This window comes from Panthera onca, chromosome C1 (assembly GCF_046562875.1).
Source record: "Panthera onca isolate mPanOnc1 chromosome C1, mPanOnc1 haplotype 2, whole genome shotgun sequence".
NCBI lineage: Eukaryota > Metazoa > Chordata > Mammalia > Carnivora > Felidae > Panthera > Panthera onca.
In genome coordinates this window covers 175,150,463-175,172,637 of record NC_138346.1, presented here as the reverse complement: position 1 = coordinate 175,172,637, position 22,175 = coordinate 175,150,463, and the positions used below count along the sequence as shown (strand labels likewise).

The window sequence follows — 22,175 nt, the reverse complement described above, 5'->3', positions numbered from 1 at the left end:
GTATCATGGTCTGCAATATTCCCCCCACCCCCTTCCCGTGTAGCAGTTCTCCCAAGACCTGTTTTCTCACCCATTTGCTTTCCTCCTATTATTCTCAGCCCATGATGCATAAAGGTTGACATTAAGTTTTAGAAAATAAAATAGACTACTTCCAAAATATCTGTGTTTCAAGTAAACATCCAAAGCAAAATTTACAATCCTTCCTGAGGTTTTGGCTGTCCAGGAGCTGCACATGTATTACATTTATGTCCTGTGCTTCCTACAGAGTGTTAGACACGTGTCATCCCAAAACATGACCGGGCCGGCACAGCAGTGTCTCAAAACAAATCACTGCCTATACAAAGCAACTAAGTGCATCCCGGTTGGCAAGTCCGTATTGACAGATTTCAAGACCTGAAAGAGAACTCTATTAATCCTCTTCCATGCAGCTCAGAAAATGGGGGAGAGAAAGAGCTGAAACCACAGGGAACAGGCATGCACACGTGTACACACACACACACACACACACACACACACACACACACAGCATGAAGTTGCTTACACCTAATTTCAACCAGGAGACAAACACACTGAAAGGCATGGTCATAAAGCCATAGGGCCAAATTCCCCAGAAAACCTGAAAAGTGATAAAATTACTTTATGATCAACCTATGCGTGCCAGTCCTCATTAAAAGATATGTATGTGACTCCTCTGGGTCAAGCACTTTCTAAGTGTTGGAGTTAAAGGGTGAATGAGAGGTCCAGTTCTGAAGGAATATATAGTACAACTGAAAAAAACACAGGGCATTTTTAATAAAGTGAGATACTAACAAAGTGCTATTGCAGCAAAAACAAAATAAACCAACCCCATGTGGGGAGTAAGGTAAGTACTAACCTGAAGAATAAGAGGGAACCAGTCTAGGAAAAATTGGACAGCAACATAAGTATTTCAGGCTGGATTAATCATCCAGTGGTTCTCCAAGTCTGGTCTCTAAAGCAACAGCATCAATTGCTGTTGGGGAACTTGTTATAAATAAAGGCTTGGACCCTACCTTAAACCTATTGAACCAAAAGCTCTGGGGATGAGACCGAGCAATCTGTGTTTTAACGAGCCTCCCAGGTGATTCTGGTGCTGCTAGAATTTGAGAACTTTGCAACAGTGAACTACAGTAGACACAATGCTTGGAGGGTAAACACGGTTGGATGGGGGGCAGGGCGCTAGGCAGAGATGTTGCTGGAAGGATGGAGAGAAGGGATATCAAAAAGGTCTTTATATGTTATGAACATAATTTTGGGACTTTACCCAAGCAACAGGGGAAAGCCATTAAATATTATACTACAAGTACAGAAAACAGCAAATTAAGTTGGCAACCATTAAAAACCATATGCCATCATGAAGACAGTACTGTACATCATTCCAGAGACAAGGCACTGCACAGATCAACAGCCAGTTAGGAAGGAACAAATCAACCCTACCTTTCTTTCTGGAGTCTTTCTTGGCGCTGGTTTTCACAGCTACTTGAAGTTCTGTCTCAGTTGACATCCTACTAAATCCTTAGTCCACTTCACACAGATCCCAGGCCTCGGCCAGGCTCATGGAGGATTCCTCTCCAAGAGAATGACTCCTCCCTTCAGAAACAATGCCCCGAGCTGCACATTTCATTCACTCCTTCCGCGTGCTACAAATCAAGGAAGAGGACGTTTAGAATCATCACCCTTTTGAGGTTAAAAATTAGTGGGAAGAGGGGAAATGAACAGTCAGATATACAAAAAGAGGAAAATCGTGGTCTCCCTGTGGAAACTGCACACACAATTTCATCAAGTCATTGGCGGGGTATGCAGCGAAGGGAATGAGAGGTCTATCTGAAAAACTGTCTCTCAAGCTAGATACCTAACTCAAAATAGATCTTTTAAAACTGGATTTTCAAGAAGGACAAAACCCAACTTCTTGTTTTCCATGTTTCTTGCTTTCAAGCACTAGATGCCACCCAGAAAATATAGCAAAGGCACATTTTCTGAGCAACCCCAGGGAGACATTTCCAACAATAGGGCACCCATCCATCAGCCAAGCTTGATCAGAGCCTTGGCAGCTAAAGCAGATCATAGGGAAGTGACCTGTGGTCTGTCCCTCACTGCCAGGCATCAGAGGGGACATGGAGTTGACATACAATTGGGCTCCAAGGGTAAGGTGACAAATGGGGCTGAGAAACTTTCCAGCAAGCCAATTTTTATGTCAGTTTTTTTCCTGGGCTGTAAGAGCAGACAAGCATTTAATGTGAGGAGAAAAAGAAAAGAATCAGGCAGCCACACAGTCCCTTCATTCTTTCTTTAATAAATATGCATTGCACACTACTAGGTACTATTAAGTCCCGACACTGTGCTGGGAAGAGATAATAATGATAATAATGATAATACAACCACTTCAATTACAGCTAGTATTTACTATGCACTTACTATACACTATGCCCTTAGCTACTGCTTCACATACATTATCTCATTTGATTTCATTTAAATTGAATGAATGTATTTCCTGTGTCAAGTCAACAGTCTTTCCCAGTGACTATCTATCGGATAGCTATATGTGAGAGTTCAGTTGAAAATAAACATTTCACTAGTTATCCATTTTTAAAGAAAATTAAGATAAAGCTACTAGAAATGGATCTTTAAACCGTGCAGCCAATTCTTAGCTCATCCCACTTAGCTAGAATGCTTGAATCCAGAAAGGCTGACCCTGAATGCCAGTTTCCGTTCAAAAAGAGTAGTAAAATGAACCTCTTAATCATGACAACTAAAGATGGCTTAACTAGAAGATCTAATATAAAAGTCACATAAAATATGGTACGGTTTATGTCCTCTAGATTCATCCATGTTGTTACAAATTGCAAGAAATGATTATGCTATGTGAAGTAAGTCAGAGAAATACAAATACCATACGATTTCACTGATATCTGGAATTCAACAAAATAAACGAAGGAGAGACAAACAAATACACTTTTATAGACAGAGAATAAACTCGGGGTTGCCAGAGGGGAGGGGGATGGCGGATGGGTAAAATCGGAAAAGAGGATTAAGAACACACTTCTCGTGATGAGCACTGAGTAATGCATAGAGATTGAATCATTATATTGTGCACCTGAAACTAATAGAACACTGTGTGTTAATTATACCTGGATGAAAAAAAAAAAACAACAATGAAATAAGTAAAATTAGAGTAAGGCTCGATAATGGGGAAATTCCCACCTCATCCAAAGATACTTGGTTTGTTTATTTGTTAACAACCTATCTACTTAAAAAAACAAAACAAAACAAAACAAAACAAAAAAAAAAAAAACACTGGCCCTGACTGAAAGGAGACTGAGGTACAGGATACAAAGCCACAACCAAGGAAAATGGAAAACTGTCTTCCTAGAATGGGGTCCATAAAATCATACACAGAAAATGAGAACTTTTCCTGCTACCTTTGTGCCATCTATGTGGACCACACCACTAGCCCTCACGCCCTTTCTTACCTCTCTCCCGACAAAAGACAATGCTCCAAGGGAGCTGACAGAGCCACAAACCTTCATCACTCATGGACATAATTTGTTTTATTAATAATACTTATCATTTCACTGCAATGAATATCTACTAAGAACGTACCATGGGCCAAGTGCAAATGCTGGCTCATTCGTGTCACAAGACATCAACTGTGCAACCACACTGGCTAAGAGTACAGATTATTTCTGTCCTCAAAGATACTCAGAGGAGAAGAGATGTTAGTCACGTAAGGGACTGTAATACACACAACCAGAACTAAAACAAATACCAGGTGTACTGGAGAACAAAGGAGCAAGCATTCACCTTTTCTTGGAAGGTCAATGAGACCTCTCAGAGGAGGAGCCCTATACTGTGCTGTCTTGAAGAATAATTCTTATATCAAGTGGATAATAAGAGGAAGGACCAAGGGGCACTCAATAAATACATGTATAAAAAATAAATGAATGGTAGTTTCAGGCAAAAGGACCAGCTGTGCGAAGTCAAGGAGACTTGAAATCAACAGCCTAACTGACAAAAGGAGACATAAGTCTAGTAGGGAGGTGGCGTACTTTCACATCTTCCCAATTTTTCCTTGTGCTGTTACTTTTCTAGGGACTCTTTCTTCTCGAGTCTGCGTTGACATTCTATTGACCCCTCAAGGTTCAGTTCAAAGAAGTATCTTAGGCAGAAAGGTTTTCCAATCTCTCGATTACAAAGAATCTCTCCCTACTTATATTATGATCTGCTTTTTGGCAAGCTGCATAGTTTCAGCCACTTACAATCAAGGTCATATTGAGGAAGTTACCAACCCTTCTTGGCCTCAGTTTCTATATGTGTACAATGGGGGTAACAGTATCAACTTCATGGAGTGGCTGCGGAAATTAAGTGTGAACACACACATCACATGTTTGGAAGAGGGTCTGCCACATCTCCTGGAAAACATGTAGTAAATGTGAGGTGCTAATAATTTCCTGTGTTAACTGCTCAAGGTCATTTGGGTGTATGTGACTACAAGTCCATCCTATTATCCTCCCTTGATAGAATAGGAAACTAAGGCAGGTTAAGTCTGCTCTGTAAAGACACTGCAGGACGAGATAGAATCTATCTCTTGTCCATCGTGCTTGTTTTGCACACAGTAGGTATCGAACACATAAATAATAAAAGGAGCTGAAATATATAGATTTTACACAATTCCAAGCATTCTTAAAAGTCCGTATATAAAACTGGTTAGGAACTGGGCCATTCTTTCCCCTTCAACTTTGTATAAAAAGCACAATATAGCACCTCTCCCTATTCTGTGGGAACTTCCAGCACCGCTTGTTCGACAAAACTGTGACTGTGTTCAAGTGTTATAAAGCATTACTTGTGGATTTCTGAAGTACATCCCGTTATCAACAATGAAAGGAAACCAACAACATTTCAAATAAAAACTTAAATATGGAAGCTGCAGCATGGAGAGACCATACCATGGCCCAGACTCTGGCATCTCCTTTAATTTTCCAAAAGCCAGAGGTTTGGAATATGCTGTGAAGTAACTCCAAATTATTTAGGAAATTCATTTCTTTGTAATTAAGGAGATTAAAGTCCCCCAGGGCCAGAAACCACGTGGCAACTCAAATCATTTTCCCCCAGTAAAAGCTGAGGGACCCTATCAGTTAAATTCAGGCTCGCCTAGAATTTTGAAATGCTTCAATAATGTTTCTTTGCTCCACACAATCTGCAGTAATTTAATATTCCTGAAGTGTGTCAGGTTTTTTATAATGAGCTCTTCAAATCTAAATGTGAATTATGTAACATTCCACTACAGACTTTCTGTCTAGTGAACTGCTTCTAAATGTAAAATTCCGTGTTCAGTGATCGGTGGGGGGGGGGGGTGGGGTGGTGGGGTGGATTGCAGTTTGGGGAGGCACGAAAACACCAAACCACAAAGCAGAGAAAACAGAAAGGCCTTTAAAAAACAAAAAAACACAAAACACACACAATCAAGCACAAAGGTTTGAGCAGCTACAACAGAGCAACATAGTAAAACACCTCCTATAACACAAACTCGTGCTTTCTCTCCCCCCACCCACCCAGCTCATATGATCCTACAGTAGAATAGCTAACATTTATGAGGGCCCACTATTTGCCGGTACTATGCTATGAACTTCCTTTACTGAATCTTTCAACCACTTGAAGAGTTAGATATTATTTTTTGAAGTTTTTAATGTTTTATTTATTTTTTAGAGAGAGAGAGAGAGAGAGTAGGGGAAGGACAGAGAGAGAGAGAGAGAGAGAGAGAGAGAGAGAGAGACAGACACAGAATCTGAAGCAGCCTCCAGGCTCTGAGCTGTCAGCACAGAGCCTGATGCAGGGCTCGAACTCACAAACCGTGAGATCGTGCCCTGAGCCAAAGTCGGACACTTACCTGAGCTACCCAGGTGCCCCAAGAGTTAGATATTAATTTTCATTTAACAAATAAAGAAAAGCAGAAGCCAGTTTAGTAGCTTGTCCATGGTCACATGGCTATTAAGGGGCACAGCACAGGGCAGGGTATAAACTACTCTTTTTCTCCCTTCATTCAGAATACTCCTAGATGCCCATCAGCTGGTGAGAGGATGTAACAAAATGTGGAATATCCATACAAAGGAGTACTAGTTCAGCCATTTAAAGGAATGAGGTACTGATACATACTACAACACAGATGAACCTTGAAAATATCATGCCAAGTAAAAGAAAACACAAAAGTTCACACTGTTTGATTCCATTTATATGAACTATGCAAAATAGATACATCCAGAGATGGAAAGTGGATCTGTGCTTGCCAAGCACTGAGGGAAGCAGGGAAAGAGAAGCACATGCTTCGTGGGCACAGGGTCTCCTTTGGGGGTGATAAGAAGGTTTTGGAACAAGATAGAGGTGGTGGCTGCACAACACCATAAATGTAATAAATACCACTGAATTGTACACATTAAAATGTTTAATTTTATTTTATGTGAATTTCCCCCAAATCAAACAAGACTAAAACAAAATAACCTCCAAGCCAGGTCCCACAACCAGATGGAAGCCTTTGTGATATGCTAAGAACACTGCAAATTTCAGTCTATAAGGATAACCCAGGGGCGCCTGGGTGGCTCAGTCAGTTAGGCGTCTGACTTTTGATCTCAGCTCAGGTCACGATCTCACAGTGCGTGAGATCGAGCCCCGAGTCGGGCTCTATGCTGACACTGTGGAGACTGCTTGGGATTCTCGCTCTCTGCCCATTCCCCGCTTGCACCCTCTCTCTCTCAAAATAAATAAATAAACATTAAAAATAAAGATTAAAAAAAAAAAAGGATATCCCGTAATTAAAACATAGATGAAGAGAGTCTTCCCAGAAGGCAGGTCTCTAGGTTCATGTGGCAGCAATCGCGGGGATTAAAAGCTGCCTGCCACTACCCGCACAGTGATTTTGTGACCTGGGCATTTTAATCAGCTTTATCCAAACTATAAAGCACCCAAAACAGGCCATTTATTAACAAGGTGCAAAAGTTTCCATTGGGACAGATGAGGAGCCTGTTTCCTCATCAGTAAAATGGAAAGACCATCACCAAGTATGTAACATGTGGAAGATCAATGAGCAGTCAGGGCAGTAGGTGGGAAGATCTGGGCAGTCAGGAAAAGAGACATAAATCTGCTTGTCTTCACATAAAGAAACACAGGACCAAGAAGGCAGAGCACAGCGACATTGTTTTGTTATGTGGGGAAATCGGGGTGGTGACGAGGTGACTGGGTAGAAAGTTATGGCAGAGGGTGATACCTCTCAGAGTACAGCTTTCTGCATAATCTCCCCCATTTGGAAGCTATCGTTCTACATACCTGAAAAAATAAATGAACAGGCGTGAGAAGTAGGGGGAAGGCTACGACTGGACGTGGATTGAGACAAATTAATCCAACTGTATCTCACATGAACATCACAAACACAGTCGCTGAAGGGGTGAGAGAAAGAACTAATCCAAATAATTTATGAACACAGAATCTGACGGTTTACATTCAGTCTTGGGCAGGAGTGTAGCAGGAGGAGCTTCAAAAAAAAACCCCGAAGTAGCCTTTTTGTTGTTGTTGTTAGTGTTCTGGGCCAAGCAACTGCAAAACTATTTTAGATGTATTACAGGATTGGACAAAGGGAGAAAGGCTTAGATGTTCTTGGGAGCCAAGTTCTCGCTATAAAAGAGAAGACATTAAATTATGGAAAGGGGGAAGCCAGGAAAGAATACTGTAGGGATAGACTGGAAATTGGTGATTTCCAGCAAACTCATGATTTATAAAATATACATGCATCTGTATATGTACGTACGCATACATGCATTTATATAAATATATTTCCCAGCTCTGTCCACTGAACGGGCCTAGAAGCAAAGAGACCCAAGTGACAATGTGGTACGTAATACCTAGATGTTGGTTTACTACCATTCTCCAGTAAAAAGACCCAGGGATTCTTAGAGAAATGGGTGATGGCAGAGCTAGGGTAGGACAGGTGTAAGATGAGCCTGAAATATCTTGTTATTCTATCAAGTAAGGAAGGGCTCAAGAAAAACACAAACAATGGGTATATGTCACGAGGATACAGAAGCCATCTTGGAGGTGCGATCATCGGCCTAATCTGGAATAATTTTAACACCAATGTAATTTAAGGATGGTAATAAATAATACACCACTGGGAAAAAAAAACACTCCATGAATCCATAGTGATAACAGATAAAAGGAAGAAGAAAAGCTGTCTTGCTTACAGAAGAACAGGTACTGCCTGGGATATACAGAGGGAGTGTGGAGCATAAAATCAGCATTTTGCAACCATCAGAATAAATCTTAGTTAGGCAAGAATCATCCATAAATGCTAAATCCAGGGAAACTTTTGATGAGAAAACATTTGCACGTCTTCAAGCATCTTCCCACCTACCGCTTATACTTGTGTGACTGATTATACAATGAGAAATTGAACAACACCTCAATTAGGTTATTAACATTAACATTAACAAACAGGGGCAGATGGAGATCATGTGATGCCCTCACTAGAATACATCACTACCATGTAGTATTCTTGCCAGGAATCCAGTCAGATCATGTATTTAAAAATGAAGGGGGGAGGAGACTGTATCCTTCAAAAATATACTGATAAAAGACAAAGAGAAGCTGGGGAAATATTTTATTTTATTTTATTTTATTTTATTTATTTATTTTGAGAGACAGAGAAACAGAGCACATGTGGGGAGGGACAGAAAGAAGGGAGACAGAATCCAAAGCTTGCTCCAGGCTCTGAGCTGTCAACAGACAGCCCGATGCGGGGCTCAAACTCACAAACCGTGAGATCATGACCTGAGCCAAAAGTCGGACGCTTAACCAACTGAGCCACCCAGGCGCCCCGGGAAATATTTTAAAAGAAACTAAACAGATACAACAACTAAATGTAACACCTGTATAGGATCCTGTACTAGAGCGAAAAGAAATATTACAAAAGGGATTACTAGATCAACAGACACGTTTGAATATAAATGACATATTAAGTAAAAATAGTATATCAATGTTATATTTACTCAATTTGATAATTTTCCTATGGTTATGTAAGGGAATATCTGAATTCTTAGGAAAAAGGGCTAAGATATGTGTACCTTGCCTTCAAATGATTCAGGAAAAAAATCACATACATGTATGTATGTACATATGAGCGTGTGTGTATGTGTATATCCATACACATAGAGAATACACAAATAATAAAACCAATGGGATAAAATATTAGCAGTAAGTGAATCTAAGTAAAGGGTATAGGACAGTTTTTACGTATTTTTTATACCTTTTCCTGTCATTTTGAGATTATTCCTAATTTAAAAAAATTCTAAAAAACCAGCTCAGACCCTGGCCCATAAAGGTATGCAACAAAGCCAGTTCTGGCCTCTCTTTTAAGTTCAAACGCACTCCAGCTCCCTAGATGGCATGCTTTCCAATTCCCAAGGCTAACTGAGGTTAAAATTAGTTTATGGCTGTCAGTTCTTATTACAGATTCCAACTTTACCCCGTATCTGCCTGACTTGGCGGAAGCCTCTGGAATGCAGTTGTTTTGAGCGGCTCTTTTTCTTCCTGAGCTCTGGACATCCTCTCTATACTATGCCTCTATGCCATTATGTGGCCACCAAGACTTTTCATCTACCTGCCCCCCAGGTCACTGCAAACTCCTTCATTATGCAGCCGAAGCTAGCCCTTCCCGAATCCTCTCCCTCTCCATCCGTGAGGCTATAGACTTAGCCTGTCAAACCTTTTTCTATTTTTCAAACATGTCAAGGGCTACCTGATCTGATCTAGCCCATTTGGAAAATGCCTAAAGTCTGCTCATTCTGCACGTTTGTTCTTTTCAGAGCCAATAAAATAGGAAAGAGTGAGGTTTTGCTGGAAGCCAAAGGCAGTATTTATTTGAAGCTGCTGGACGCATCAGAAGTACAAGTGCTCTAGGAGATTCAACAGAAACCTACTCAAGGAGACCACCTCTGTCACTACTGGAAAAGACCACCATCCCCACAGCACACACAGCTACCACCTGTTCTGACCACAGAGTTCAAGAAAAATAATACTCTGGCTTGAAACTCTGAAGGCCACAAAGTTCATGGATCGACAGCCCGACTGTTGACCCACCAGAGGCTGTTTTGCCCTAACGGTGTGTAAGAGAGGGGAGAAAAATCAGAGGTGGGGGACATCTCTTTATGTCTTCATTATGTTGTCTGGTGATTATGTTTACTCCGCATTGTGAAAAAATAGAAAAGGAAAGGAACCTCAACTTGCAGAAAGCATTCTAGGAAGTCATTCTAACAGAATACAAGTGAATAAATGAGGAAAACTGGAGTGACAGGAAACAAATAATTGGAAATAAAGGCGAGGGTGGAAACAAGGATAGGGCACCAAAAAAAAAAAAAAAAAAAAAAAAAAAAAAAAAAAAGCCGTATAGTTGTAGGAGAGAGGCTATAATGGTGCCTACAAGATTCCTGGAGGCCAAAGCAAAGAGGGAAATGTGATCAGTTATACGTTTCACAAGGTTGATGCTCAAATAAAGCCTGCCCCCCTCCCCCACTTTGAAGCAGAACTAGAGAATGAAAAAGACCCATAAGCTTTCATAAAAGCAACACTGCGTGGTGTCACAGACATTAGCATCAGCACTGTCTCTACAAAAACTCTAGCAGGGAATTTTCAATGTAAACTTTTAATTTACACTGAGAACACAATACTAAAGCATAATTTAGCAGTAACAGTTTTAAAGAGGGTGAAAACAATGTGACCCAAGTCATGTTAAATTCTCTATGAATAAAGCATGCTTTCTTTTTCTTTCTTTTTTTTTTTAATTGAAGAGAAAAATAAGTGGGATTTTGCTATACAGCTATCTGGTGGTTTGACTTTCTAAGGTAAAACCTGGAATTAAAAAGGAGCCTGGGTCACTCAGTCGGTTAAGCACCCAACTTCAGCTCAGGTCATGATCTCACAGTTTGTGGGTTTGAGCCCCACATCAGGCTCTGTACTAACAGTGTAGAGCCTGGAGCCTGCTTCAGACTCTGTGTCTCCCTCTCTCTCTGCTCCTCCCCCACTCGTGCTTATTCGCTCACACTCTCTCTCAAAAATAAGCATTAAAAGAAAATCTGCAATTAAAGAAAAACAATATAAACAGTTTATCAGTTTACTCATCTGTAAAATGGGATGATGCTGGATATCACTTAAAGAATTAGGTGAATGGGAATACATGAAAGCTAAGCAAAAGCTCTTTTGGGAAAATAAAGTGCTATGTTCCAGAAGGCAAACACTGTTATCATTCAGGTATTGGTCAACCTTCAGCAGGGGATAACAGGAGGCACAAAATGTGTTTCTTTAATCAAATTCAAAGCTAACAAATGTCAGAACCAGGTTTCATCAATATTAAAGGAATTTATGTGACAGCAACAAAGCATACTTACAAACATTTCATTTAACTAATGGATCACACAGTTTCATTAAGTATTTATTGCAGCATGAAAATTCATTACAATAAACTCTTAAGAGTATCAGAAAAAAACCAAATGTATAAACCTAAAATGATTCCATTAGTGTTTTTAATACTTGGGGCCCCATGTCTACCCAACATTCTAAAACTCCCACCTCTGATTCTACACAAAGGTTATCAGTAGGTAAAAAGAACCTAAAGCAGTCAGCTGTCCCAGGGGCTGGGCTAGAATCCCACCTGACTCTACCACTAACTGTCTATATAACCCTAGGCACTTAAGCTATTGACTATTCTGAGCCTCAATTTCTTCATCTGTAAAATGGGTATCCAGTAGACCCCATAGTGTTCAGGGAATATGCAGCCCAGAGAGTGCTCCAGAAAATCCACGGGAGTGAAAAAAGAAAACTGTACGATGTCTACTCATAACTATTTCTATCTAAAATGGGGGAAACAGTCTATTACTTAAATATGCAGATTGTATGTACTTGCGTGTAAACCGATATGTAAGAATTTATACACTGGTACAGGGTGCAGGCTTCAAAAATTATTCACCGATGGGTGGTAATGACTGGCAGGTGACAGGGGGCCCCCAGTGGTTTAGCTGGGGTGGCGGGGGGTGACTGACACAGTTCAGGTGTTTTCAAGATGATGCTAGCCCAGGAATCATGCCAGGAGTGGAGGCCAGTGACCCTGGAGGCAGGAAAGCAAGCTGGGAAAGCCTGCATCGATGGAGCTGGTACGTTTAAAAGCTTATGCCCTTCACGTTTCCTTCCCAAATATGTTGTAGGCAAATGAATCTTCAGAAAATGAAGTAAAGAAGCAAACATCTTCAGCACACAGCCATTAAATCAGTTTCTATAAATCAAATCAACTCAACACACACTTCCTAAGCACCTACTCTGTGCACTGCAGCCCCAGGGCTAAATGGGGGAGGGGGGGCAGAGAAACACACCCTTCCGAGGGCAGGGCACCTTCATCATGGGCGTTTCAGCCAGGATGCTGTTCCTTACTTTAGCCCCACCAGCCCAATGGGGAGGGGGACCACACTGTTTCTTCGCTCTTCACAAACTGAATGCTCTCCACTATCATCCCCGTCCCCTCCACTGTGTGTTTGAGTAACATGGAACTATTGCTATTCCCTGGGGTCCTGCAGGAAGAAAAGACAAGTTTTTAATGAGGCCCTCCCAGCCGAGGGGATCTTAAATAAACAAATGCCGCATTCGGCAGCTTCACCTGCTGATTTACCTGAAATATACACTGCCATTGTTTACTCTTTTACACAAGCTGCATTTCATTACCTTCAAAGTTGACAGTGGGAAAGACAGCGACACTGGCCAACATCTGTAAGTGGCAACCCGACCGAGCATGCACCAGGTCCCCAAACTGCCTGGCCTGGAGGGTGGTCCTGGGCAGGGCTCACCCAGAAGCTGTGCGCAGTCTGCCGACAGTCAGGATCAAAATGGCTGTTGGTCGGCTCCTCCTGGGACAGCCCTGCCCGTTGGCTGCCAACAGGAGCCCCCTCCTCCCTGCCCAGAGAGCTGAGAGATGGGTGGCACGCTTTCTCCCTTCCCCGACATCCGATTTTAATTCTCCTCTCTCTCTCTCTAACACCTCATTTTTACCACCCTTCTTTTCAATAAAGGGCCCATCATCTTCCTTTGCTTCACTAATGATTTGCTAGTTCAATCTCAATTACCGTAAAATGGGATACACGGATGGCTCAAATTTTCTCCACAAAAGGATCTGCACTTGACTGGAAGCAACCCAATTTCCACAATTATCTCCCTCACAAAAAGCACACACAACAGTGATAACCGTGGGGCTCTGTTTTCCTGAAGCCATAAATAGGAATGGATGTTCTGACAAAGGAGCTCTTTTTTGTTTGTTTCTTGATTTGTGAATGTATTTATTTGAACCTTCTCACAGAAACATAAAAATTCAATCACACTTGGCAAATACTGAGCAAATCACCGACATGGAAAGCTGTTTCCTCTCTGTGCAATTTCCTCCTTACTGTTAAACCCAGTCAACTCCTTGAATCTCAGTTCAAACTCCCTTCCAACGGGTAAGGCTTCCCTGACCACGTGCACCCTTCCCCGTGCACACCAACCTGTAGTGATGACAGAGGCTATAGAGCAGAGGCTCCCAAACTTGGCCGCAAAATGGGATCACCTGAACAGCTGCAAAGACTATGGATGCTTGTCTCCCATCCTGGGATTCTCATGCAATTGGCCTGAAGTGCAACCTGCTCACTGGGAGGCTTAAAATCTCCCCAGATGGCCTGAATATGCAGCAAATTCTGGGAAGCACAAGCGTCTTCAGGGCCAAGAAGGATCCACTCCCTAGTCTCTGCATTTGGGCCCAGTACTGACCCCCCGAGTTTGAATGCATTCACTGCAAAATGAGACGACTCTGAGAAGACATGCCTGACACAGTGAGTATACTACATGACATAATCCACATAAAATGCTTATCACATGATGGTAAGTGTTCTTGGTAGGTGGGGAAAACGCCCCGCCCAAATTTGCACATGCCCTAATCATGAGAATATGAGTTAGGTGATTTAGACAGTAAGAACTTAGGCTTTTGAACAGATGAGGTTTTGATAAGATTTGAGGTTTTGAACTGAGGAGACCCTGAAAACACCCTGTGCATAGTCTGCATTTGGACTGGATGCGAACCTTTGGGGACCAGAGGGTGGACTGTGATAGAATCACGGGCCCCACAGATGTTCACTCTCTAACCCAAATCCTAGCCGAATGCACCAGGAGTTGATTCCTCACCCAAGGACAATTCACTGGCTGACTAAGCAGGCACACTTGGCCTGGCACAAAGAATTAGATCCAGACCAGGCACGTGAGAAGACATACATACTCTCTCTCTCTCTCAACAATCTGAACTCATTAGTACAGATTCTGTCCAGTGTTAATGGGAGTAGGAAAGAAAAGACACATGGGGGCAAGCCAAGAGACAGAAAGGGACTGACTGAGCCAAATCATGAGCGAACAGAAGTACAGATTAAGAGAAGCCACCGAGTAGAAAACACATATATAATTAACAGAGGGAAAGGGATCATTTTCAGTAGTAGCAGTAACTGAGGGTACCCAAAGGCAGGGAGTGAACCAAGCCCTATGCAACGGAAACAAGCTAACCTGGTCCTGAGAGATATCCAGGCTCGTTCCTGTTTGAAATCATATTCCAGTCTCTGGGAGGCCAGGCTGTGTGTCGATTTTGAGGCTGCAAAGAGATTCCTCCCTGCCTCACTGCAGAGCATGGCCGCACAGCGCCACAGCTCTCCTCACTAGGAGAGGCTGAAGTATGCTCACCTACACCTCTCATCTGAACCCTGGAATACATCACTATTCAGACTGGGGAGCTGGCCAAGACACAGAAACATGGGCATCATGCTCTCACAGACTGGCCTTGGGCTTTCAATCATGGCTCCACGAAGTCCCAGATGTGTGAGCCTTGGCAAATCCCTTGAAGTTTCTGAGCCCCAAATGCTATCTCTGTAAAGCTGAGAAATTGGTACCTTACCCCTAACAGTTGCTGAGGAGAAGAAATAAGCTAATGTAAGCAAATTGACTGATACTACAGGAGGTATTCATTACATATTGTTCACCATCCCCTCCCTCATTTTCATTTGCATTTAATTCTTTGGAAGGAGAAGGGAAATTTTTTTGATATTTCCTATCGTCTACACCTATTAGTTTTCCAATACATGCCTGTCAAAATGAATCAGGAAACAATTACCTAAAACTATTTCTGCCAGGATATGAAATCCGGCATGTTAACTTAACCTGACCTGCAGTCTCCAGTCCAGCACCCCTCCCCAGACTCACAGCTTGGTTCCTCTTCCTCACGTGAACCAAGGGCTACAGCCACACCAGGTGGGTCAGCCCCAGGGCACACCTCGGTCATCCAATGTCACACCTCACCGACTCTCAGTCCATACTTTGAGGTCCCATCAGGCTCAAAACAGGACTATTCCAGAAGAGTTAGCGAAGGGATTATTTACACAAAGGAAGCTGTGTTCAAGGGAAGCCCCCAAAGGACAGTGCAGTAGCACAGGGACAGAAGAGCAGAACTGTTCCCTCTCCTGGGCATGAAGGGGTGAAAGACGGGAGAGGTGACTGGAACCAGAAGGGAAGGTAGAAAAAGTTGTCTTGAAAGGATCAGTGACCTTCAATCTAGAATACAGCAGGCCCGAGGCAACTCAGCCAGAAGAATGCCAAAAAGTGGATCAAAACATAAAGACTTCCCACCCCTCAGCCTACTGCTGGAACTCAGCACTGGCTACCCTGAGAAGAGGCCAGGGAGCCAGGAAGCCTGTGGATGCAGTCCACACAGTTAGCCTTCCAGAGAGAGGGGGGGAAGGCACAGAACAGCAGAGAGGGCCCCTGGAAAGGGAAGCAGAAGACAGCCAGCTCAAGGTCTAAGGGGAGTCCCTCCTCCATGAAAGATGTTCTGCCATAGTCCATATTCTCCAAAATTCCTTCTTGTCTCTTTGTGACGGCATAAAATGGGAAGGGAGAAACGGGAAAGGAGAACAGAACTGCATTCATGAGAACCGATGACAGCTGTGGTCTGTGCTAAGTGTCGTACCTTCCTCATCTCATTACTCTGTTCTAGGGTAGATTTGGATCTAGAACCCAAATGCACCAGCCTCCAAACAACACAACGTTTCCATAAAACCATACTGCCTTGCGTAAATCATTTTATCTAGCTGTGTCTTGTCCCTTTATGAGCATGAAGGCTACCAAAGGGCATAGATAGTCTTCTATTTCTCTTGCATATTTCCTCTTGCCCTGGGTATACTGATGAGATGCAAAAAAGTCCCACAAAAATAAATCACAGAATAAATAAAATCACAGAATCTTTAAAATCCCCACAAAATTCTCCTCAGTTTAAAAATAACCTGTTTTGCCATATATTCAGAAGCTTCTTTTCCCTCTTTAAACAGACCCTTTTTTTTTTTTTTTAACACACATCTCATATTGGGATTCACAACTCATCACTCCCACAAGAAATACCCCCAGGCTCCTTGTCTATTCAGGCAAGCACTTGGTAAATTTGGAAAACAGTTTAGATTAATTTCTGCCTGCCAAGTGTGAGGATTCTGGGTAGCCTTCTCTTATGCAAAGTTTTAAAAGCAACATTATGCTTAATGAAAACAATAAAATGATTAATAATATAACCGTGGCAGCTCTGTATATCTGACATCATATGTGTGTAATATTACCTGGTGAGTATTTCTAAAAGCCCCCGAGTGCCTTCCTGACGTTTTATCATTAACTTCTTTTGCCTTCTCTTCAGGGTAGCAAAGGTGAGCCAGTGTGAGCTCCATGCGGAGGTGGAGGCCTGAGGCCCAAACAACTGGCTTCGTCCACACTACACTCACTTCCCATTTTCATTTAACGGGAAGACAAGATGCCTTATCAGAACACAGCAGCGGTGAAAGGAAAGGGTTTCCAGCTTTTCTTAGGAGCGTGCCCTTGGGTCTCCACTTGATGCATTCATTTGACATTTCCTTTCCCATGAGTGTCACAGTTGGACAAGTACTTTCCTTTGCACACACTCATCTCATCTTCATGACAACTCAGGAAGGTACGTCTTGCTGTCCCTATTTTACTATGGCTGGACAAGGAGAGGAGATGGACCATAGGCTTCCCAGAGAGGAAGTGTTGGAAATCAGATGGAATCCATGTCTTCTGATTTCTAAGATCTTTTTTTGTATCTTGCAAATACCTGACTCCTGGGTGTATATTATGCTTCCTTATAGATGATCAGCTCTAGGGTTAAAATTAATACCATGGGGAGGGGAGTGGAGGTGAGGGTGGGGTGATAGTGAGAGGGCAGGATCTGTTGCTAGTATGTTAGCTAGTCCCAACTCTCCCCTCCGGGTCCCAGCTGGCAAGACCACACCTCTTACACTATTTGCTGATTCTAGGCCATACCTCCATCCCCAACTGCTGAATCTCGATACCTTTGCATCGCCACCTGGACCACGGACTGTTGGGCCACTGACCCCAATGTGAGGTCTTTTCCCAATAACGATGAGCTTCGGCCTTTGGTCATTCATATTTAGAGTCTAAATTAGGAGTACTGTTTAGGGATAAAAAGACCAAGACAATGATAACAGAATTAACACTCAATGGCTTCCAACAGCCAAACTGGTAAACGAAATACTCCTGATTTTTCATTGGGTTTAACTATAAAAAGTGAGCCAGTCATGATTAGGTTCTCATTAACTACTGGTTTCCAGAAGGCAGCCAGCTAGTCCTGTAGATAGTCATTCACTCAACACTTGTGATTCTCTAGGTATTACCAGCTAATATCCAACCAAAAAGGAAGGGATATATGATCAGAAGAAGCATGAAAAGATCTCTTCCCTCAGGAATTCCAGGAGGAAACACCCACAAAAAAGCACGAAGTTAAAAAAAAAATGGGGATATCAAATACTCCTTTGAAAAGTATCATGAAAGCTACAAATCCCTTCCCCAAGCTCAAGTCAAGAACTTAAGATGTAAGGTAGGGATTAAAAAAAAAATTCAAAGGTGAAATGTAAAACCAATATATTTTAAAAACACAATTTAAAAGCCGTCAGTATGATGTGCAATGACTTTTCATCTTTTAACTTTTATCCCACCATTTTGTTGGCACATTGCCATGAAATCACAATAAAGTAAGTTGCTTCTAATAGGATTTTACAGCTAAAAAGTACTTTCTCATCTGTGTGTCCATGTAAAATTCTCTTAATAACCTTGGAAAGTCACAGAATAGGAATCTTGATCGTCATTTTAAAGACTGAGAAACTATGACTCTACACAGGCAGGTATGTTCCGGAGAGCTCCAGTACCTGTAAGCGGCTGTGTCCAAGTTAAGTTTGAGGTCCTTAGGCATCCAGCCTCCAGTTTTAAAGCTGGACAAGATCTTGGATATCACCTCAACCCATGGCCTGGAGTCTGGATTTTGGTGATGAAGAAACAGGTCTTAGAGAGATTGAAAGGTTTGCCCAAAGTCACCCGGTTAGCAAATCACATGGAACGATTAGCCAGGTCACCAGATTCCTAGTCTATTTCTGCCACTATAAGCCAATGCATACACCATTCATAACATCATGGAAAGTGCTTCCATATGATTTCCTATTACTAGACAATTTCTAACATCATTCACTTTCGCAGGATTCCTGCTCCAAGAACAAGTTATTTTTGAAATTTCAAAAAGCACATAAGAAACCTTTAAAAGAATTAAAGAGCAGTGAGACTTCTGCACACACTGTAGAAGGAGCCCTCTGTTCAAAACATAATTTACCAAAGCTCAGCTTCACAGAGTGACATTCCAGAAAGCATTTTCCTAGAACCTGAGGCACAGGCGAGAAAGAGCTCGGAGAACCATCTCCTACCCAGGGGAAATAACCTCAGCATGCTAAAAGCAAACAAAACCTAACAACCTGAGCAAATTAATTTCTAATAAAGAGCTCTACTCAGAGATGAAAAAAAAAATTAAATTAAACGTTACATTACCCATGTGGTCATGTTACAAAGCTCAGCTCCTGGAGACAGCTGTCCTGGCTCTTGTAGAAGCTCAGAGCCACCCCACAAAGAAGAAAGGACAAAGTACGCGGCTGGGATCACAATTACAGAGTCGGCAACTGCCAGAGAAGAGGCTGGGCAAGGCATAATCACATGGGGAGAAGCAGTTACATGTTCAGCCATCAACATCACCAGGGCAAAGGGCATTCAAACACAGGCCCCCTCTCCTCCGAATGCATTTTTTTACTCATTCAATCAACACATCGTTTAATTTCCTGACTATAGGCTGTTTGCTATGCACTGTTCAGTTCTGGGGTTGCGGTGTTTGTCTTAGTGGAGAACGGCAGCCGGTAACAAAGGAAGAAGTCAAGTACACAGTATATCAGATGTCGGGAAATGCTATGAAGAGAAATACAGAAGGGGAGGGGAATGAGAAGTGCTGGAAGGAGGTACATTTTTTTAAATGAGTAGTCAAAGGAGTCCTCACTGAGATGATATTGCATCATAACTTAAGAAGGCAAAGGTGCGTGCCATACAGATCGCTGAGGGAAGAACATTTCAGGCAGGAACAGTAAGCCCCAAATCGCTGAGGCAGAAAGAAGTATTTCTGAAGAGCAGTGAGGTGGCTAGTATGGAAGAGAGGGAAGACGGAAGTTAAGGGTGAGGGCAAGAGCTGGAGGCCAGAGCCACAGCCTGGAAACACAACCACAGGGTCTTTGCTCTCAAGGAGACTACAATCTAGCAGTAGTTCTGACCATAAGGTTTGGTTTGTCAGAACTGGCTTCCTCAGTTACTAGTCATGTGATCCTGGGAAAATAAAACTTTGGTGAGACTCCATTTACTCATTTACAGAACCAGAACAATAATAATCTCATCTCGTCCATCCCACTAATCTTACTTCTGAATCATCCCTTAAGATGTTTTCAAAATGCTACAATCCCGTGTGTTGTCTCTCTTCCTCCACAGAACCACCACAGGGGTTTAATATTTTCATTATTTTCACATTACAGACAAAAAAAAACAGACACGGAGGGTGAAGGTCTTGCTCAAGAAAACACAGGCAGTGTTACAATAAGGATTTGAATGCAGGCCTTTGTGATTTTAAAAGCCACAACCCTGAGTTGCTTGTGTTGTGGGTCCAGGAAATGCATGGCTAGAAGTGAAGTGTGGTAATGGGAAGGGCCACACGGCCATGTCATGGCTGTGGCTGCCCTGGAGACAGTGTGTTCTGTGGCACAGTGGAACCAAGTGTTCTCTCCCATCATGAGAGCTGGGCAGTCCACGTGGGGAGGCTCCCCAACCCAAGGGTACCAAGATTAAACCTGACTTCTCTTGGTGAGTCTGGGTTCCAGACGCATGATCATGCTGGGAAACTGAGGCAGCCATCTAGGTCATTGAATCTCCGAGACTTAGAGAGTCAAACTTCAAGGAAAAAAAAAAAGAGAAAGAGAGACAGAAAGACATCAAACTCTCTTGTAGCGATCTCAGAATGACGGCTTATTCCTTCTCAAAAGGAAGACTTCCTGCCTTCAGCCCACCTGAAGGAGAGGAAAGTACATCAGTTACGCTGTTCAGCACATGTTTATGGCACTGGACCTTGTTCCCAATAAATTAAGATTCAGTTCAACTCATCACAAGGTCACATTTTCTGGTTGCTTTTCTCCCTGGAATGTCTCACATCATTTATTTCCAACAGGATCTATTATATCCAGGTCAAGATCACCAGCGGACGCCTCAACTCAAGCCGATTTAACTTGATACTGTGTCAGTATGCTGTATTTATACATCTTTCTCTTTCTTCTCAATTGACTTGAAACAATGGCAACAATAGCATGATGGTGATGACGAAGATAAAAATCACAGACCATGAGGTAAAGTTGGTCTCAAGCCTAATTACTGGCTCTAAACGTACTGCTTCTTAACTTGTCTGAGCCTAACTTTCTCCTCTCCAAAATGTAATATGAAAATTTGCCTTGTTGTATTATCATACAGGAAAAAAAGTATATAAAGGTACATGATAGTTTCTCAGTAACTGAGAGCTATTATTCTCCATTAACATGAAAGCCAATAAGATTTACATGGCATTTTTCCATCCATGATTTCATTTGATCCCCACAACAAACCCCCAGCCCTTAACTTGGGGTCTTCCACTTGGTAGGTTGCTCAAAAGCTAGAATCTCAAACTAGGGTAAAATTAATTAATTAATTAATTTTTTAATAGGAAATTTATTGTCAAATTGGTTTCCATAAAACACCCAGTGCTCATCCCAACAGGTGCCCTCCTCAATGCCCATCACCCACTTTCCCCTCCCTCCCACCCCCCATCAACCCTCAGTTTATTCTCAGGTTTTAAGAGTCTCTCACGGTTTGGCTCCTTCCTCCCCTAACTTTTTTTTCACTTTGCAGGCACCTGCTGTTTCTGTGGAAAGAACACTTAGACTAAACATCAGAGTGGGGTAGAGCCAGTTGAGGAGAAGCCTTTAGGGTGTAAGAACACAGGTTTAGGACTGGTCTGTGCCCATCTCCCCTGCACAGCTCTGAGCAAGCTGCAACTTCTTAAGCCTTCCCAGAGTCCCCAGAGTCCCCACCTTGTGACGGTCAGAGGCCCCCAAGCACTTTGTCCTCCATGGCCCTTTCCACCATAAAGAAATGTTAAAAATTATATTCTGGGACTAAAAGGTCATTTCTTTTTCTGATTTGAAGAGAAATCAAAACATTTTTGTGGGCTTCTTAAAGTACTGTGAGGCCTGAGGCACGGTGCTGCCGTGCTAACAGCTAGGTCGACCACGGTTCCTTCGCCAAAAAATACAAACTGTTGGCACCTACTTCCCAACACGTTCTGAGCATTAGTGGTTTAACCTGTAATGCGCCTCGCACCACGCATGGCATCCAGCAGCCACTCAGTGGCTCTTAATATTGTACCATTGTTACTACTCAGAAAATGTAACTTAGCCATTCTTCAAAGAAAACAGGATTATGAGCCATTTGGAAGAAGAGGTGTGAGTTTGTTCACTCTGTGACTTACTCTTTATCAACGCCTCGAAATCTCCCAATAGCTGTGCAACATGGGCATCACTCAATAGATGCACATACTGAATAATGACAGTGAGCTTAAAAGGAAACATCTTCCCACCGAAGAGATACTTTACGGAAACTGTCTTTATCTGCTATGA

General features: G+C 42.4%; 1 protein-coding gene across 19 annotated transcripts in view; it reads right to left on the bottom strand.

Moving 5' to 3' along the window:
* The window catches only part of DAB1 (DAB adaptor protein 1), a 1,137,940-nt gene that overhangs the window by 280,650 nt on the left and 835,115 nt on the right, over positions 1-22,175 (bottom strand). For 10 of the 19 annotated variants that reach the window (XM_060626800.3, XM_078451872.2, XM_078451871.2 and 7 more), the window contains exons 1-2: positions 18,994-19,122; positions 1,456-1,658 (exon numbers count right to left, since the gene is read on the bottom strand). In XM_060626800.3, coding sequence (XP_060482783.1) covers positions 1,456-1,522 — 67 coding nt within the window. In that variant the 5' untranslated portion in view covers positions 1,523-1,658; positions 18,994-19,122. Of the gene's footprint in view, positions 1-1,455; positions 1,659-18,993; positions 19,123-22,175 lie in introns of those variants that run through there. The other 9 variants (XM_078451862.2, XM_078451864.2, XM_078451865.2 and 6 more) reach the window with 2 other exon arrangements.